The sequence below is a fragment of the Falco peregrinus genome, chromosome 1 (genome assembly GCF_023634155.1).
Source record: "Falco peregrinus isolate bFalPer1 chromosome 1, bFalPer1.pri, whole genome shotgun sequence".
In the NCBI taxonomy this organism is placed as follows: Eukaryota; Metazoa; Chordata; class Aves; order Falconiformes; family Falconidae; genus Falco; species Falco peregrinus.
This window is the reverse complement of record NC_073721.1, coordinates 36,316,328-36,335,285: the sequence shown is the minus strand read 5'-3', so window position 1 is coordinate 36,335,285 and position 18,958 is coordinate 36,316,328. Positions and strand designations below refer to the sequence as shown.

Genomic DNA, 18,958 nt, shown 5'->3' with positions numbered 1-18,958 from the left:
GATTGCAGAAGTCACCTTGCCCAACATATGCATGTAGCATGATACCAAAATAAATTTTAAAATTAACATTTAAATGGAGAAAATCTTAACCCCCACAAAACCAGCATTTTTTTTTTCAGTGGCTCACTAGCATATGAAGATAACAACAATGAGCAACTTCCTATACGATGTGTGACAAAACATGAAACTACAACTTCAGTGCACAACCAAGAACCAGTAGTGAATGCTTTTTAATGTCATAGAACTTGTTCCAGTTCCTCATTTTTGCACAAATGTTCACAACAGCTGGAGGAAAAAATACTGCCCGTTCTTCATATAAACAAAATTTCTTGCATTGATTAACGCAGCATTTTATGAGACATGAAAGAACAAAGTTAAATGAACAAGAAGTGAAAACTTATGATGGATGTGTCCCTCATAGCATTTAGATCTTTTCCACTTGATTAAAAATTCCTAGTTCCTCTTCACTGAATTGTTTAGTTTTTTAGCAGTCTCTGTCCTGATTAAAACAAATTAGCATCAAAGATCCCCAGCTGAATGAGGAATCATTAATTGAGAAACATGCAATGCTCCTTAATTACCTTAGAACAGTCAGAGAACAAATAATCTTAGGTTTCAAAGGGGTTTGCACGCACTGTGCACCGTGGGCCTATTCTCTGTGTCTGCTGGAATAAAAGTAGGCTCGCCTATACCATTGAGGGATATCACTACAAGCCTCAGTAAACACATTGTAGATTGTTTATCTAAAGTGTGTGGGGGGGGAAATAAAGCAGCAAGGTAATGGCTGACTGCAAAAGATGTTTCAGTTTATTATGTTGATCATAGCTTTCAATTTGCTTTGCATATGCCAACATTGACCGAGAAAGAAAGCAAGCTTTTTGTTATTGATACAAATTTAAATAATGCTTGAGCTGGAGTGTTTTACTCAGAGGCACCTCACAAAATGTCAGACACGTAGGTACTGAGAGTAACTGTGCAGCTTGAAGCAACAGACAAAAAGGCAACAAACTTTCATAAAACCTGGCTCAAAAGGAATCCAAGGAATAGGAATATTTGCTATTCCTTGGTTGCTTGTTCCTTGGCACATGGTTCTTCTGACTGTTGTTTTTTTAAGCTATGACTCACGTTCCGCAGTTAGTGCCAGCTTTCATAGGAGAAGGAATAACTGACTTTTTCAAGGGCACAGTATACTTACTAATATGAATATCTTAACATTTGTTTTGCTTCACCAGCTCATGGAAGAAATCCTGCAGAAAAATGTCACTCAATAGCATTGAGTGTATTCCTGGAGTGAGGCTGTTTACATCGCTTTGGCACTAAGGCTAATCCAGCAAGCGTTGCTAAGTTTGAAACTAGGCAGCAAAACTAAACGCTGTGCAGAACTATCTGAGCTAGCTGGGAACAAGCTGGCTTGTCCCAGTGCCAGTATCCTGCGCTCTCTCACTGAGATAATTAGCTCTGCAGAGCAGTAAGCTATTAGCAGGGGTGCAGTACGGTGTTGGTGCAGCTGTGCCCTTCTGGTACCCAGACTAACTCACCTAGACTTAGCCAGAGACATCTGCACCTTACTACGTTACGTTCTATAAGCACATCCTTACAACCTCTGGCATACAAAACCCTGATGCAATGTAATACAATGTGTGCAGCTGATATAACAAGATGATCCCAATAAACAGAAAGGATAAACAGTATAGTAATAAATTTTTAAAAGAAGAGTCTGTACCCTACAGGAAAGCTTTGGGCTTGTTCCCAGTTCCTATAAACCTGTGCCATTACTCTGTCATCAATGAATTTTTGCTGACATAGCTCAGAAGGGTGATTTCTAAGATCCATTAAAGAACTTGATCTAAATATTACATTCTGGCCTTAGTGCTCTGGCACCTGAAGGACTTGGGTGGCACATCTAGCCTCTTATGCTAAATCCACTTTGCTTGGTCCTTTTTCAGTCCATAACTGTGAATTTCTGTCTAACTGGAAGCCTGAAGATTTCAAAGATTTTATTGGGGCTCATTCTCCTCCTGGATAACTATGGAGGGTATCCACTCATAAAGCAGACCCTACAAAGCTACAATATATGTAAAACTAGAACGGAAAGTCAGAAAACTCCCCAAGCCCCTGGAGGATACTGCGCTCTTTATGCGGAAAGATATCACACATATTTGCAAGCAAAAACACAGACTTTGAGCTCAACTGACTTCTATAGTGAGACGCGAGCACACGTGTGTGTGTGTGAGCAAGCACAAATGTACCATCTGGGGTAAATATGAGTTAGATTAGCATTTCACATTGTCTCTTCTCCTGTGGAGCAGAACTTCACATGTTTATCACACTCCTAACAATCAAGTGAAACATCAGAAAGCAAAATGTCATATTTACTGGTGTAGATTTTACTTATTTGGAGTTTAATGATGTCAGTTTTCTTGTTGATATCATAATCTGTATAGGTACAGCTACTGATGCCCTTTCTGTTGGACTTTTATTTTTCAAGTCTATAAACCAAACAAGTTGATCATCTCGGAGAGCAAAACTACTGCTTGCACATCACACTGTTACAGGCGCAGAAATAAAGAAACCTTTGCAATTCTATGTTGTTTACCATCAAAGCAAGGTTTTGCAAAGGAAACAAAAGCCAGCTGAGCTTCAGAGCCTCCTTTCGGGTTGGTAATTTTTATAACAAAGGCAGTTTCTTGTAACACAAGGTTGAGCAAAGACAGAGTAAATCAAAAGTTCCAAATGCTTCAATTTTGAGACACTATTGACCCATACAATTTTAAAGGCCCCTTTTTAAAGATGGATTAGTTTATAAAATTAATAACATGAAGTCTACCATTAGTAATATCAGGGGCTCAGTGGTGAAGGGACCATAACACTGTACGTTTTCCTTTTGATGGGACTGGGAGGCAAACTGTATAAAAGGGCAATCGGGTTATGTAAGACAAGGATATCTATACAGCAATATGTTTAATTAACTTAAAATATTTAAATGTCTCAAGCATTCCCCCTCGCCTTCCAAGTACTGCACAAAACAGCCCTCAGATCTACAGTACTATAGAAATCAGAGAATTGTTTTGAACACCTGCTCTGGCTAGGGTTGCCTGGATCTCGTCATAACACAATACATTGCGTACACATCTGATCCAAAAACTCTGCTGACTGTAAAAAATGGGGCAGGCTAAAGGAGTGGGGTCATATTCAAATAATATTGCTTGGATTTGAAGACCTTTTCTTCACAAAGTAGTATAAATTCTTAGAAAACACTTGAATAAGTCTTGGAAAAGCAGATAAAACTGCAGAGGTCTAAGGAAAGGGTGGACACTGAGGACATGGAACGTTTTGAATGCATATGGTACAAGAGAAGCCACAATGCAGTGCAGGGAAATGGGGACAACTGGCTGGATATTAAAACTTCAAAAGGCCCGTGCAGCCTTGTTCCAGCAGAGTCACGGTAAACATATATGCTACAAATAAAGCTTTCAAATTCTGAGGGATTCAGGGATCACTGAGTAGCAGCTAAGGACAGGTTTGAAGCTTTGAACGATTTTTCTATGAAGTGCGCAGATGATGCTGATACTAAGTGTAAGATGATCAGCGATACGGCAGAAATGCTGAAGACCAAGAAGGATAGAAGAATTTAGAAAGGAATCAGGATCAGCACGCAGTGAGAACTGCATGCCTTCAGAACCTGGATCAGTTTCATGGTGAGATTGAATCAAAAGCAAATGCCAAGAAAAAAAGCCAATGTAAAAGCCAACATTTGAAGAGTATGGTGGAGAGAATGGAGCAGGAATGCTCCTGCCTGGGAAGGCTGCAAGGAAACGGTACCATTCTCTTGCAAATCTACTGAACAATGGAAATCTTTTACTTTCAAAAGAGGAAGTTACAGAGGGATGGAACTGAGCTGTTTGTGGAGCTCAGCTCTGAAGAGATCCAAGAGGCAATTACAACCCTTTGGGAAGAGCTTGGCACCATGTGTTGAGAGGCTTGCCATTAAATTATTAAAAGCAGGAGGAGGTACACAAAGCCAAAGGCTGTACAGAATAATGCTGCTGATTTCCGATATCTGGAAAAGTTTCAGAGCAATGGAAGGTGGTTTCCATAAATGCAATATAGAAGCTAGTGTGGCGCCTGTCTTTTTCTTAAAGTCTATAAAGCTTTCTCAGAAGGCTTTACTTTTATTAAAAAGCCAAACAAAATAAAACCACCAACAACAAATAATAAAAAAAACCCCAAACAACCAAACAAAAAAACCCAAAACACAAACAAACAAAAAAAACAAACCAAAAAAACCCAAGAGCAGTTCAATAACAGTGGTGGATATTCTGGAAAAGAGTTCTATCAAATATTAAATATTTTCATGAGATATTTGATAAGATATAAGGCTACAATCAGAATGAATACAGAGACTTACAGATTTTTTGAGAAATCTTTTGATGCTATATCATGGCCTTTTTGAGCTACATTGGATGAATTCATAACTTCATAAAACATTTTCAAAAAGGCATTGCCACCATTTGCAGTGAAAAAGTTGGAGCATGGAAAGGGTGTAAAATCTCTGGCCCATTTAATATAAATGAGGGATTAAGGCATGGAAATGCATTATCCCCAATATTCTTCAACATGGTTAAAATGGTACAATCACTGACATTTTCAGACTACAATGAACTGCAAAACAGTGGGAAGCCTTTGGGATCCTATGGTCTGGGCAACTGAAGGAAGCAGAAGGCGCTCCACAAAGAATGGCTACTTGAAGAAGAAAACCAAAGAACAAATAACATAAAATCAGACATCTGAGAAACCTGATTAATCAAAGATATCAGTAAATTGAGTGGATTAGTAACATGATTTAACAACAATGGGACTATGACCTCAACAGGAGAAACTGAAAGCAAATATTGTGATTGTTACTGGGTGAAAAGCCACAGAGCATGAATTATTTAATATCTGCCAGCAAATGTTTATGTTCTTTTTCTCTTTAATTATGCCTCAAGATGTGGTATAGAAAATTACAACATCTAGCACTGTTAAATAAATCTGATACTAAATAGCCTAATAACTAAAATATACTTAGCACTCATACAGTGACTGATATTTTTAGATCAGTAAAGAGCTCTGAGTACTCTCTAAACATTAATTAATTAATCTTCAATATACCTATGTCATTAGTAAGGTTAATTTTATCATTCCTAAGTATTCAGTTAGTAAACTTAAAGCAGAAAAATCATTTGGCATATTCCAGCCATCTATTTAAAAGCAGAAAGAAAACTACCTATGTTAATACATTTAGAAAGATTTTTATACCTGACCATTTGGCTGTTTGTGCTTTGAGAAGAAGGGAAAAGGAGACTTGCAGGAATATTAACAGATGTCATGTCTGAGAGAAAGCTTTAGGACACAGGCAATTTGGGTAGAATTCTGTCATAAGAACATCCATACTGGTTATCCTAAACATTGTTCCTAAACTGTTATTTTTTTTCTGAAGTATATTTTATAATTGAATATCTCAGAAGAGCTTTAGGACTTCACAGGAAAAAATAAACTCTTTCACATTAACCACTAAAAATCATAACAAGGACTTTTGATAAATACTAACCTGGAAAGTTAGTCAGACGTTCAGTAGAATATGATGTTTAAGATAGCTTCTAGGTCTGGAAGCATATTTGAAGAGCTCCATCTTATTATTTTCTTGTCTCTTATCTAATGAAAGGTCCTTTAAAAGAAAGCATTTGCTAAAATTGGAAAAGAACATAGCTAAGCATTGTTTTGATGATACCATAGAAAGGTAAACAGTTTTTGTTACATGAGTAACAATTCTCTCAAAATCCAAATTATTCTTTCTGTATTATTAACTCTAGCCCTTGCATGTAAAAACTGTGACAGGAAAAATACCGAAAAACAGAGGATACAAAAGAATGGAACACTTCTCTCACTTTATGCTCTGTCTTTGACATGCTGAAAACACTGATACCCAGCTGATAATAATTGACAGCAACTGATAACTATCTGTATACAGCATTTCAAACAGACTTCCATATCCTCACTCAGAAGGACAAATACATTTAAGGTTTTATTTCTGTAGAAATGACCATTAGTATACACATAAATGTCACTGATTCAGTTAAAGTCTTCATACTATTCAGTACAATATGTGAGGAAACTGAGAAAATGTTGATTTAGATCAGCTGTGAAACCAATTACATAATTCCATATATACATATACGCACAGACATATGCTTCCTGTATGTTTTAAAGAGGGTTGTTTGTGTTTTTTTCTCTTTGCTTGTCATTCCCACCCTTGCTTTCTAATTTCAGAAAAAGAAAGTTTTCAACATATCAAGAAGTGCAAAGAGATGTTTTTTACCAAAACATGACTGACCTTCAACTTATGCGACCAAGGCAGTATCAATGGAGCCTGCAGTAACAGTCCCCTTTCAGCATCACAACCCACTTCAGTCACTAGAATTCCAACTACACATATATGATGATGATATTTTACATCAGAAATATCTATAGCCATAGAAAAGGCCACATGTGGTGGCATATGTGGACATATAGAAATATAAGCATTCATTCTGAAAGTGAAATAGCATTAAATAAGGAAAAGCTGAAACAGCACGTGGCCCTGAGTGATGCAAACCCAAGTTCTGCAAGGCCTGTTTTTGCCAGCTTTGTTCTTCATCGTTAGTAATTAACAAGCAGGTACAGCTGAAGGCAACGTAGGAAGTTCTGGTCACCTGTAGACAACACGAATTTTGCCATTATTTGCTACAAGCACCTAAACCAGCTATAGGTATTTCATACTTCAGAGATTATTTGAAATAAGTAGTGGTAAACTACAGCTTTTCAGGTAATGCTGCACCTTAGAGACTGAAAAAATAAGGTTCATTTATTTAATTTTCCCCAGTAATGTCAAGCATTCTGGATAGGATAACTTTACTTAAAAAAAGAAAGGGATTGTTAATTACCTTTAACAGAGACTTTTCCTTTATTTCAAGAAACCTTTCAGATACTTTTAAAAAACTGGTAATGAAATTAGATACATAATGATTTTATAATTTAGATGAATACTGTGAAAGTTATTACGCTTAAAGAATGAACATGTATTAAAGCGATCCCAAACTAAAATTCTTACCATCAGGATTCCAGCTCTCTAGATTATTTAGAAAATAATTATTGCTGCAGATTTTACACATAAAAAATTTCCATATCCTGTTCTGAACTTGTCCACATGTTTTTGACTTGGGAAGATGAGAGGGGACTCTAACTATAAAGAGAGCAAGCAGCTATGAAGATTTTTCAAATCAGATGAATCTGAGTGCTCTTCACTAATGGTATCTTCATGCCTTAATATATCTAGAATTTGGTCCTTTTCTTTAGATATCATGTTTAATAGTGACAACATACAGGTAACCATTTTTTTGTATAGGTAAACTAGAATTTCATTACATTTCATAGGAATGTAATGAATGGAAGTAAATATTTGAAATTTGTATTTGTGTAAGTGTTATTTATATGTGCACAAATTTGATTTAAGTAGTTTCAGGACTTTATATAAAAATACAAGTACAGAGAGGAACTGAAGCAGTGAACTCATGCTGCCATGGACAGTCTATCTCATATTTTGAACAGTATTTCATAGCTGCTGAGTTTCCCTCAGCAGAATCCACAGACTGAGGGTGTGGATGTGGAATCCTGACAATTAGAACTTCACTGGGGCTTACTTTCCAGAACAGTGCTTAGCTGTTTATTTTTCATTGAATATAAATCACATTTAGGGGTAAAACAAGCCATTCAACATTTTCTGACTCTAAGTAAGATTTCAAAAATTAAATTGGAGAAGAAGGTTTAAAAGAATTGGCTTTTTCATAAAGTGATCGTAACGTGAACAGGTGATAAAACATCTCATCTGATATACAGTGGTCATTATTAAAACGTTTTCACTTGCCAACAACTAACAAAATGTAGTTATCAGACATATTATGCTATTTCTGTAGCTTTCAACTGGAAAGCTGTAATAGTTATTCTGAAACTTTGGTTTGAGATGTGTCGGCAAACTTCTGGTATTTAAGTGTGGCCATTATGTAAGGTTGTTTTGGATTTTTTTTTATTATATGACTTTGCTAATTTGCATGCAATCAGGGACCCTGGGAGAATAAAGATACTTTAGAAAAAAAAACATTCTCAGAGTGAATGAAAATGCTGAATGATCTCATGACAAACATGCTTTTCTTGTACAATAAAATAACGTTTTTAATTGTTAACACAATAAAATGGCTGATAGCTATTTGCCTATCTTCAGTGTTGCAATAAAATATTTTAATCTCTTTAAAACCCACACCTGCTTTTCAAGTCTTTGTCAAACTCCAGTTGAGATACAGCGGAATGTAATCTTTTATGAGTAAGTGCTGTCAAATCTGTTCTACAAGACTACATGGTCTTTCTGTGAATGGGGTTTCCAGTACATTCACAAAACACACACTGTATATTTCTTACGTGAAATGTTTAGGTTGAGGATAACACAGAGTTTGGAATACACTCCAGACAAGTGGTTCTTTTCTTTTCATAGGTGTATGCATCATACAAACCAGTTCCATCAGTTTATATTCATTTGAAGAGATCAACTTTAAAACTGTCAGAAAGGGTTGTTTTCAAATGACCATTCTTTTCCCTACGCTAAGTAGCACTGATTGAAAGTTCCCAGCAGAAACTTTAGAAATGAATTTTTAAAGTTTTAAGATATAAGAAATTGAGGTCAGAAAAGGCAATAAAAGTCACAAGATTGTGATGGCATTATTTAGGATAATAATCTTATTTTAAGATATGAAAATACTGAAACAATCATGCCAGCTTGAGAAATAATTATACCGTAATTGATAAGTACATAATTTATCAAAACAATAGAGCAGTCATGGTTAGATGCAACCTAATATTCCTGTATAAGATATAACTACATACTGTACAATCGTTCCTTTTTATAGTTATTTTTACATTTAGTCCTCATCCAACTTAAGCTGAGTACTTCTATGTATGGATGGCATTACAAAATAAACACAACTCACAACAGGGCTTTATTACCGCTACTGCACCACCATGGCATGCAAGTAACTATGTAGTCAACTATAAACAGTAAAATGTCATCATCCTACTGAAATAAAAAGAACATGAAAAATACAGATATAGTAGTAAACATCAATTATCTTTTTATATCTTTCATATTTACCAAAAGTCTATCATTACATGAGGTGTTTATACCTCTGTATCGCTCTCCTGTACTAGTATGGTGGCGAATCTGGAGTTGAGAAACTATACTTTCAACAAGCTTGAACAAAACTACTATTTTCATACTATACTGCTGTCAATGTGTAATGCGTAAATGAGAATATGACACGTCTGCTACCTACCCCTTAGCATTCTCTTACCCTTTTGTATACTCATGAATTTTGAGTAAATAAAAAGACTGAGGGCCATTAAAGCTGTTTGCTAGGTTGCCTGTTGTGGTGACTGAGCTCCCAAAAGATTAATGTCATATAGAAACTCTTTAATCTGCTTTTTGTTGCTGAGTACTAACCGTGTAAGGTTCCATACTGGATATTGGATTCAAGAACCACTGTTGGAAGCAACTTGGATTTCTGAATATTTATTAATTATTTGTTACGCAGGGTAATTCCTTAACTGGTGTGAAAGTGAGAATAAGATGAAATTCTGCCACTGGGAGGAAATCTATACTTTATTATAAAAACAAGGGTCAAAGTGCAGGCTGGGATTCCCTTCTGCTTGGAGGTCAGAAAGATATATAGACACTAGCAAATTTCAATATTGAAATTGAATCAAGTGGAATAACAGCAAGTTAAACTCTCCCTAGATTTGCAATCTTAGAGACTCTCTTGGAAAAAAACCCAAACTGTATTGCAGAAGCAGCTTTTCCATACTCAATTAATTTTGCTAATCAGTTAGCTGGTGTGGAGGACCCATATGCGCTTTTTGTAAGATATATCATTCAGAATTCAGAATAGACTCTTAGGTACAGAGACGTGAAAGCCCACCCACCACTTTGTTGCAGCCCAGATTATGTTTCTGAGGCTTTTGCACAGTAAAGAAAAGTAATAATGAAATGCTCAAATCAAGGTTTTTTTATGGTATTATCTTTCAGATATTATATATGGTGTTCTTGGGTTGCACTTTTGTTAAATTCAAAAGCTGCCTACCTATTTCAGGCAACGATAAAAGAACATTAAAATCCAAATGATCCTGTTTAGTTCCTGCTTCCTAGAAAGAAATCTTAATGCTGATTACAAGGAAAGAACTGTACAATTTTCATTGTTACATTAAGCTATACAAAAATGTCCTTTAGTTTCCTGGAATTTGCTTAGTTTTCAATTATACATTTCCCTTCTACATTACAAAACAATGTACAGTTTTTCCTAGTTCTGTTCAAGGATTTTCCCTGCTCTGATATGGTCAGGATGAAGAATAATAGGTATTTTATTTAATATTTTCTTGATAGCAGGATCCACTCTTTCTATTAAAGCTCATCAAACATACTCATACCTACCATAAGTTTGTTCTGCTATGGGGTATAGTAGGCTGTGTGACTATAACAGAGCACAGTACCTCACACGTTCATTCATAGATTTGCCTCCATAAAAACTGAGGCTGTAGTATAGCTTTCAATGGAAGCCATTTAAAAAGAAAACAGTACAGAATATACAATTGTAGTTTTTGAATCTCAGACACAAGTTCCTTGACGTGTTGAAAGATGATGTTTTCGATTTCTGACTCCTGAACTCTTATCTTTACAGTCCGCAGGCTTCTGTTGTGAAATGTCTATCAGTGCACTTGCAATTGCAAGACCTGTAAGATAAATACACGAAAAACAAAATTTAATGCCAGCATTCCTGAGAAGAGTTCCAGAGCAGTGGGATGGTTCCTTTCATGCCAAGTTTTTGTACTTTCCCAGAAGTGGTCAATTTTATTTCAGAGTTAGATAACAAGTTCTCACTTTCTAAAATGCTACCTGGTAACAACGGTGAGGAAACAGAGGAAGAAAAAAAGTGCAGTTAAGACATCAGACTGGAAATCAGGAGAACTGAGTTCCATTTAAGTCTCTTATTGATTTGTTGCGTGATCTGAGCATCACCTCTCTTTATCACCATTTTCTTGGTTATATGGACTGGCAGCTCTCTGACATGGTTTTTCTCTCATTAAATGTCTCTGCATTGCATTTAGAAATGGATGAAACTCTTAAATCAGAAATAAAGAGAGACATGGAGACCACAGTTAAGACAAAATGGATCCTTGAATAATTGCATTTGCAATATATATGCTTTCCTAATCTGGGAATATTCAGAGGTTAGCATTTACCATGAACAAAAAGATAGGAAAAAAATCCTTCCAGAATGCATGGCTTTGTGAACAGACAGGGCGCTGTGATGACGTTGGCCTGGATAAATTCTAAATGTTGTCAACTCACCAAAACTCTTCTTTTTCAGATTCTGGTTAAGTTGTTGATATTTCATGACCTGTTATAATCTTAACAGGGTATTACAATGGGCGTGGGCCGGCATTTCTTAGGAAATGAGTAGTTTGAGAATTTACTCTTCCATTTGCTTGTTGCTGCGTACTTGCTAGAAATGACTGACTCCTGCTGAAATGCTGTCATTGACAACACACTTAATACATGGTAGCTCTGAATTTTTAAATTCACACAAGGTGATATTGCAATGGGTTAGGAGTATTCACATCATTCGTATGTTCTGCACCACAGCTGCAACAAAACCATAGAACCATAGAATCAGAATCATTTAGGTGGGTAAAGACCTGTAAAACCATTGAGTCCAACTGGTATCCTAGCTGCGAAGTCCACCACTAAACCATGTCCCTGACACTTATATCTGCAAAAGCACATCTGTATATACACATAAGGCAGGTAAAGATGGTGCTGGTTCTCCACGCTGCCCCATACATCTGTCTCTAACCAATAACAGTACTACTCCAGGAGGAAACCTTTGGAAATACTTTTCACCATGTTTAACAGGCAGTCTCTACTTTTTTACTCAGGCCAATATCAAAGTCAGTTTATCTATTACAGAATCCAATTTTGCAGTATTTGCCATCCAATCCCTTGTTGCAACACTTATCTACAAAGAAACTGTGCAAAAAATATTTTTCACTTCCAAGTGTTTGTACAGGCTTCTTTCTTAGTATATGATACACCGTCAGAATCACTTCAGGTTTCCAGTTTCCTGAAAAAGTCTATGCTATTGCACTGTAAGACTACCTTCTTAATTCACAAAAATGCAACAAGAATTAATTAAAGTGCATACAGCTTTTTGAAAATGCCCAGCACTATACTGTAAAATGTTAAGTACAATTATCATTGCTAAATTTCAGGATCTGTAGAAGCCAAGATTAAGTAAGTCATTTTTCTCACATACGCATATATTTCCTGGCATGGGCTAGTGATGCCTTAAATTGGACTTTGATAAATTAAATTTTTGAAATCTTTGAGGCACCTTTAAAGTATCATCAGTATCTGCTATTAGCAAATTCAGGGATAAAACCTAAATAACATTTTGATGGTTCAGTTGCTTACATGTGATCCTGTCTCCAAGAGCTAAGCTAAGGGAGTATGCCAAATAGAAACAATGTTTTTATGAAAACAGATTTTCCATTTTTTTATAAGATATTTTAAAATATATTTGGAGATATGATGCTAACCTCACTTTATGTAACAACCAACAAAAAGGAAGAACTATTTCCTTCAGAGCTACTGCTGCATACTGGGATATACTGGCATGCTGTTAGAGTACCATTAAAATTGGGTCACTACAGAAGATCATTTTTCAAAATGTCACACAAATCATCCGATGAAATTCATTTATTATGTTCTCTACGCCCAGCATAGTTCCTTGTTATCAAAGCAATACAATTAACTGGGGGAACAATTCATTATTTCAGAGTGGCAGTCTAAAGGAATCTCATTTAGCAAGTCAAGCCGATGCGCAGACACTGCAAGCAAGCAAAATTTACATCAAAATACAACAGAAGATTTGATAAAAATGCTGTGGCTTAAATATTCATTAAACAAAAAATACCAAAACATTCCCTATATTTTGCAGGTTTTGTATCTAAACAACAAATGTGAATACATTTATAGTCATTAAATTTGGAACTGTAAATCTTATAGTGCTCTGTATTTGTTACCTCAGTTCAGAAGTTATTACATGTACCTGCCTTCCCTGAATGCTGCCATTTAAATATCCTACCTACCATCCAGACTGGTATTTTCCAAACCAATACATGGTCTCTGGTTGCTTCTGACTCTTGAGTGAGGTGGTAGGAAGGAATACTGGAATCAGTAAGCATCCCACATGGCGAATTGATGGGTCACCTCTACTAGTTTAGGAAATACTAATTTAGGAAATTCAAGCTTAGCTGCAGAACTGAACCTATTTTTAAGTTTAGGTTGTTTTTGTACTAAATGTTATAGAAATAACCTGACCTAGTTGTATGCTAAAACAACCTCTAGCTTCTTTTAAGAGTAGGTATGGGAAGATCACTAAGAAGTGAGCCCAGTCAAATACATAAGTGGAAAGTAATTTTTTTTTAAGAGATAATTGCACCCACAGTGAGAGAAATACCAGAGAAAGAATATGAGCTTGGTTTTCTTTAGCAAAACTATTGTTTTTCCTAATGGAAGTTAAATGGTAATAGTTTATTGTCAGGAAGTAAGTGTCTAATCATAAAATTACTGGTGTGTGAATTTTTTGTTTGTGGTTGGGGTTTTTTCTTAGTTGTTTGTTGGTTGGTTTTTTTTTTTACAATAATGCAAAACAATTAATAAGTAGAAGAATAAAATACAGCACATCAAATGAGATTGCCTTGAAAAGCACATTTGCGATTTGTATACAAACAGCACTTCAATTCTGCATTTGAACAAAAGCATCTGAAAAAGTCATTCATTTTGAGATCCTCTCCTCCCTGTCTCCGTAAAAACAGGCAGTACTATATATTTTAATTTTGCAGCAAAACAGCTTCATTAGGCGTGAAAGGTTAATTGCAGGTTTAAGTGCAGTTCAGGGAACAGTGCACGGGTCTGTGGTGAATAGCACAGTCTGCTACAGGAAGGCTGAGTGCTATAAACTGTTTGCCCTGCTGAAATGTTTTACTACCTCATTTACTAACTGTCTTCTTTTACTGCTTGTATTTGTAGTTCTTCTAAACCTTTAATAGCTACAGTTTTATTTCACTGTAATCAGATTTAAATGGAAATACCCATGCTGGGATGTTTAAACATTTTTCCTCTGATTGTATACAGCTACATTTGAACTGATGTAAGGCTACACTATCTCTCAAAGTAGGAAAAAACCTTACATTGAAGAAGTTACTTTTACATGCTGGTGTGCATATTTAAAACCTTTTTTCCTCCTCTATTGTTCATTTTAATGAGAAATGCATTGAGTTCTTACTAAACCCTTTTTTAAAAGTAAGGGAACAAAGAATGACCTCGGATTCATGGTTAGGCAGGTAAATGTTTTTTTCAATTTAAATATGTAAAAAAAACCTAGATTTTTTTTTCCAATTTAAATATGTATTATTCAGAGATAAAATTTTGATAGAAGTCTTCATTTGATTAAATTATACACATTTTCATTGTTACGCAGAATCAGAACATTCAGAAAGCTGAAGAAAATAAAATAACTACAACTCAGGTAGATCAATTAGATTTGTTTGACGTTTTAACCAAAATTATAGTCATTGCTTAAGGTGACCTTAAGCAATGAAAATACAATGATAGCTGCCATACAGAGAGACTTCAACAGAAAAGACTGGGTAAATATTATACTATTAAAGTTATAGCTTCACCCTTCATCACCCAGCAGTCTTCATGTTACTTCCATCTGTTGATTCTTTAAAGATATCTCACTGTACATGCTCACCTAATAGTGGACTTTTATCATAAAGGGTCTGTTATTCAAAGTCTTTCCATTGTAGAAGATGCAATGCCCATGAATATCTGTACAAATGGATGGAAGCAGTTTGAATACATACTAAGTGATGAGAATTACAGATTCTAGTACCTCATGAAGGTGACCGTAGCACACAGTGAAGCCAGTGAAGACAATTTCATGCTCACCAATAAAACTATCCTTTATTGTGTAGGGAATTTTGATGAGTTCTGTCATTTATCATTATTGCAAGTCTATAAAGAACTGTTTTTAAATACACAATGTATGTTTTGTGTGTATAAATGACACACATACAAACCCACCTTGTTCATAACACAGTTTTGTACTAGCTATTTCTTAATTTGATGAAGAAGATCACATTCACCATAACCTTTATGGATGCATACCAGGACTGTGCACATTTATTCTTCACAGGAAGTATATACGTCAGCTATAATGTCTGTAATGGTGGAGAAACATAGCTTTCAAGAAGGTTGTTACTAGGCAAGTGTTTCTGAGTACCCACTGAAAAAATCTTCCCATTTTCTATGAGGCATTGTGCTAGGAATACTCTTATTCAGTTTAGTAGTTTGGTAACATTTTCAAGATTGTCCAGCACCTCCTATACTTTTCCTGTTTTCTCAACCAAACTTTCTCCAAGTAGACTAACTCATGATTAATTTTCATGACTGAAAAGGCCAGAACGTTGTTTGTCCTACACACTCCTGTACTATAGGTCAAGTTGTGTTGGAAGATATCCAAAAGGCACAGAAAATGTAACCAGAATAAAATTTGGCCTTCAAAGGCATGATCCACAAAACCTTCTCCTAACCACGTACAGACCTGATACTCAAGTGCTTACTTTCCAGGAGAAAAATTAAGAGTCATTGGAAGTTCAAGACTGTACATGGCTAGAGGAACCACTGCATACCACAGGAGAGCAAAGTTCATTTCCAGGTCACAGAACAGTCAAATCCTTCATGAGTATCTGAGGGCCCTGATCTGGCAAGTGTGCCTAGACAATATCCAGAGATCATGGACCTAGTCACAAAGAAAAACAATCATAAGCAACTGCCAAGAAGAATAAGTATCTTGATAACCTGTATATTGATTTTTTTTTAAATTATTTCAATTAGATTTTTTCAAAAAGGACAAAAAAAAGTTGACAGCGCTGCAAAATCACAAAGTCTTTTTTTTTTTTTTTTTTTTGTTTCTCTTCCTGTTTGGTGCATGGATGTGTATTTTAAGTTGACACCACTCTTACTACGAGAAAGATACATTAAACAAACTAAACTAACTAGGAAATTACTTTGGGCAAGTAACCTCATCAATTTTTTTCAGCGATGATTTTTGCTAGATGGGAAGACAGCCAAGAGTCCAGGAGGTATGTTTCCCTTTTCTTAGGCATATAACTTAATTAAATAAGTAAAATACAAGACTGAGCTTAAACCATAACAATAATAAACTAAATAATGATAGCGTGGAATTAAATAGCCACACACTTAGTAGAGAGGAGATGTCATGGTCCTTTTGTATTATACCCTTAGTATTTAGTAATAACAGCTATCTATAAGGGGCTAAGAAACTCTTATTCCCAGAACAGACTTATAAATTACTTGCTGTCAGTTTGTGGGACATGCAGACCATACAAGAAAGGATCTTTTACGAAACGTTCAGCCTTTCCCAAATTTAATTTAGAAAAGGAAATGGCCCTACATATTTGTGTGAAATACCTGTGCTCCAAGGGGCTGGTTGTGACTCTTTTGGTATGTGTTCAGGCGGTTTCCCCTTCCCTTTCAGTGTGAGGTATCTGTAGTTTAGTCTGTAACCCAGGTCTGTACAGCACCTGGTGGCTTTACACTGTCCAGCCCACCAGACCGCAGGAGCTGTTGGGTCTCGCTGGCTATGGACAGGCAGGGATTGACTACACACTTTGGGATAGCTCTTGTCTGTTCAGCAGGGCAAACACACTATACTGATGAAGAGGACCTACTGAGGAGTGGGAGACGCTATGGTAGTGGGATTGGTCCAACCTAATGTTGATTAGCTGAAGTTTTTTCTCCCACCCTCTTGTCTCAACTCAAGCAGTCCTGGAACACAAGAATCGTATAATCAAACAACTGTTTAGTTTGGAAAGGACCCTCAAGATCATAGAGTCTGACCGTTAACCCAGCACTACCAAGTCCACCACTAAACCCTGTCCCTAAGCACCACATCTACACATCTTTTAAATACCTCCGGGAATGGTGACTTAACCACTGGGCAGCCTGTGCCAGTGTTTGACAACTCTTTTGGTGAAGCAATTTTTCCTAATACCCAACCTAAACCTACCTTGGTGCAACTTGAGGCTTTTTCCTCTTGTCCTGTTGCTTGTTACTTGGGGAAGAGACTGACCCCACCTGCCTGCAGCCTCCTTTCAGGTGGCTGTAGAGAGCTGTAAGGTCTCCCCTCAGCCTCCTTTTCCTCCAGGCCGAACAACCCCAGTTCCCTCCATTGCTCCTTCACTGATTACTTTTAAAAGGAGCTAATATGAGATTATTGCATTTAGCTGGACAGCACCGTCAGACCTGTACGCCCATCAGACTGCCCAAGGAAGGCAGCATGTGTGGAAGCAGAAATGCACTTACTTAACAAGTGGAATAAGAAGGCTGAGATAATGGCTGACCTCAGCAGGAGAGGACCTCTCTGAAACTGCGTAACAGATGATAGGTGGGGAAACGAAAGTCATGGCAGGTCTTGAAGATGAATAATGATATTTGAGTCAATAGGAAAAAGGAGAGCGTGGAACTACTAAAAATTATTCCTGTGGTTAAAAAAAAAATGGTCAAGAAAAAGATCTGAAATAAACGTGGTTAAGACAGTAGTTGTTCACTGTGGCAGTAATTCAGAAGTAAGCTGCAGAAGTCCTGAGCAAGGGCTTTTGTTCTGTGATACAGAGGGAAGGTGGTGCTTTGGAGAGGCTGCAGGAGCAGCATTCAGCAAGACTGTGAGCTCTGGTGGCGAGGAAGCAAAGGAATGATAGTCAAAGAACATGTGGGTGAGACCAGAGAGACAGCAAGGGTGACGGTGTCATTGACACAGACTCAGGGGAAAATGGTGGAATATAAACTAATATGAATAAATGTAATACGTTGTGGGAATGAGAAATAAACTACATAAAACTGGTCTGTAACCTTACCTGTTGGTGAACGGTAACCCAGACCCAAGTGTGTGGAATACAGACTTCCATTAAAGTCAAATATATGCATTGTGTATAAATAAAGGAAAAAACTGGACTACAGATACTTTCCCAAGATCTCTGACACCTTGCTTTGCCAAAAAACCCGTTTAAATCTGAAGAGTAAAGCACACCTTAAGCTATAACGGTTAAACGACATTACTAGGTATATCATCTTTCTTGGACCCTATTCCTTGGGGCTCCTGGTCCAGTGATATTAAGAATATGACTGACTCCAAAGACTTAAAACAAAAAAAAAAAAAAGTAGTTGACTGCTGACTCTGAAGATAGAAACTTCTTCTCAAAACCTCTTATTGACTCACTTCAGATATTACCGTAGGATTGGGAAACAGTTATGTTTAGACTAGTTTAGTAATAGCTCCTAAAGCTGCAATACTTATCAGTGCTAAATTTCAATTAATAAAGCAGGCATCACATTTAGCCAGGAAATATATTCTCACAGAATAGCAGAACTAAGAGAATTAAAACATCTTGATGTTTTTATCTGAGAAGTTTTATCTTGGCAGTAGTTACAGATAAGTGATCTATTGTTAGTTTATAATTTTATTCCATTATTGTGATTTTTGGACCTTGGACCACAAATGGTAATTATAGAAATCTGAGAACGGACCCAACTGTTGCATTGTCATTCTCAACATGGCTGATGGCAGATTTTTATGTGCTTTTTTTTTCCTTTCCCTTTTATATATTAAAAAATAAGCAACAAGTAATTACTGCATAGATAATTATGCACGTGATCAGACTTTTTCTACCCTGCATTTCTTGAATATAAGTT

At 36.3% G+C, this 18,958-nt stretch overlaps 1 protein-coding gene across 2 annotated transcripts in view; it reads right to left on the bottom strand.

Moving 5' to 3' along the window:
• Positions 1–8,787: 8,787 nt before the first annotated feature.
• The window catches only part of ATRNL1 (attractin like 1), a 524,489-nt gene continuing 514,318 nt past the window's right edge, over positions 8,788–18,958 (bottom strand). For both annotated transcript variants that reach the window (XM_055791879.1, XM_055791872.1), the window contains one exon: positions 8,788–10,848. In XM_055791879.1, the coding sequence (XP_055647854.1) occupies positions 10,724–10,848 (125 nt within the window). In that variant the 3' untranslated portion in view covers positions 8,788–10,723. The remainder of the gene's footprint in view (positions 10,849–18,958) is intronic.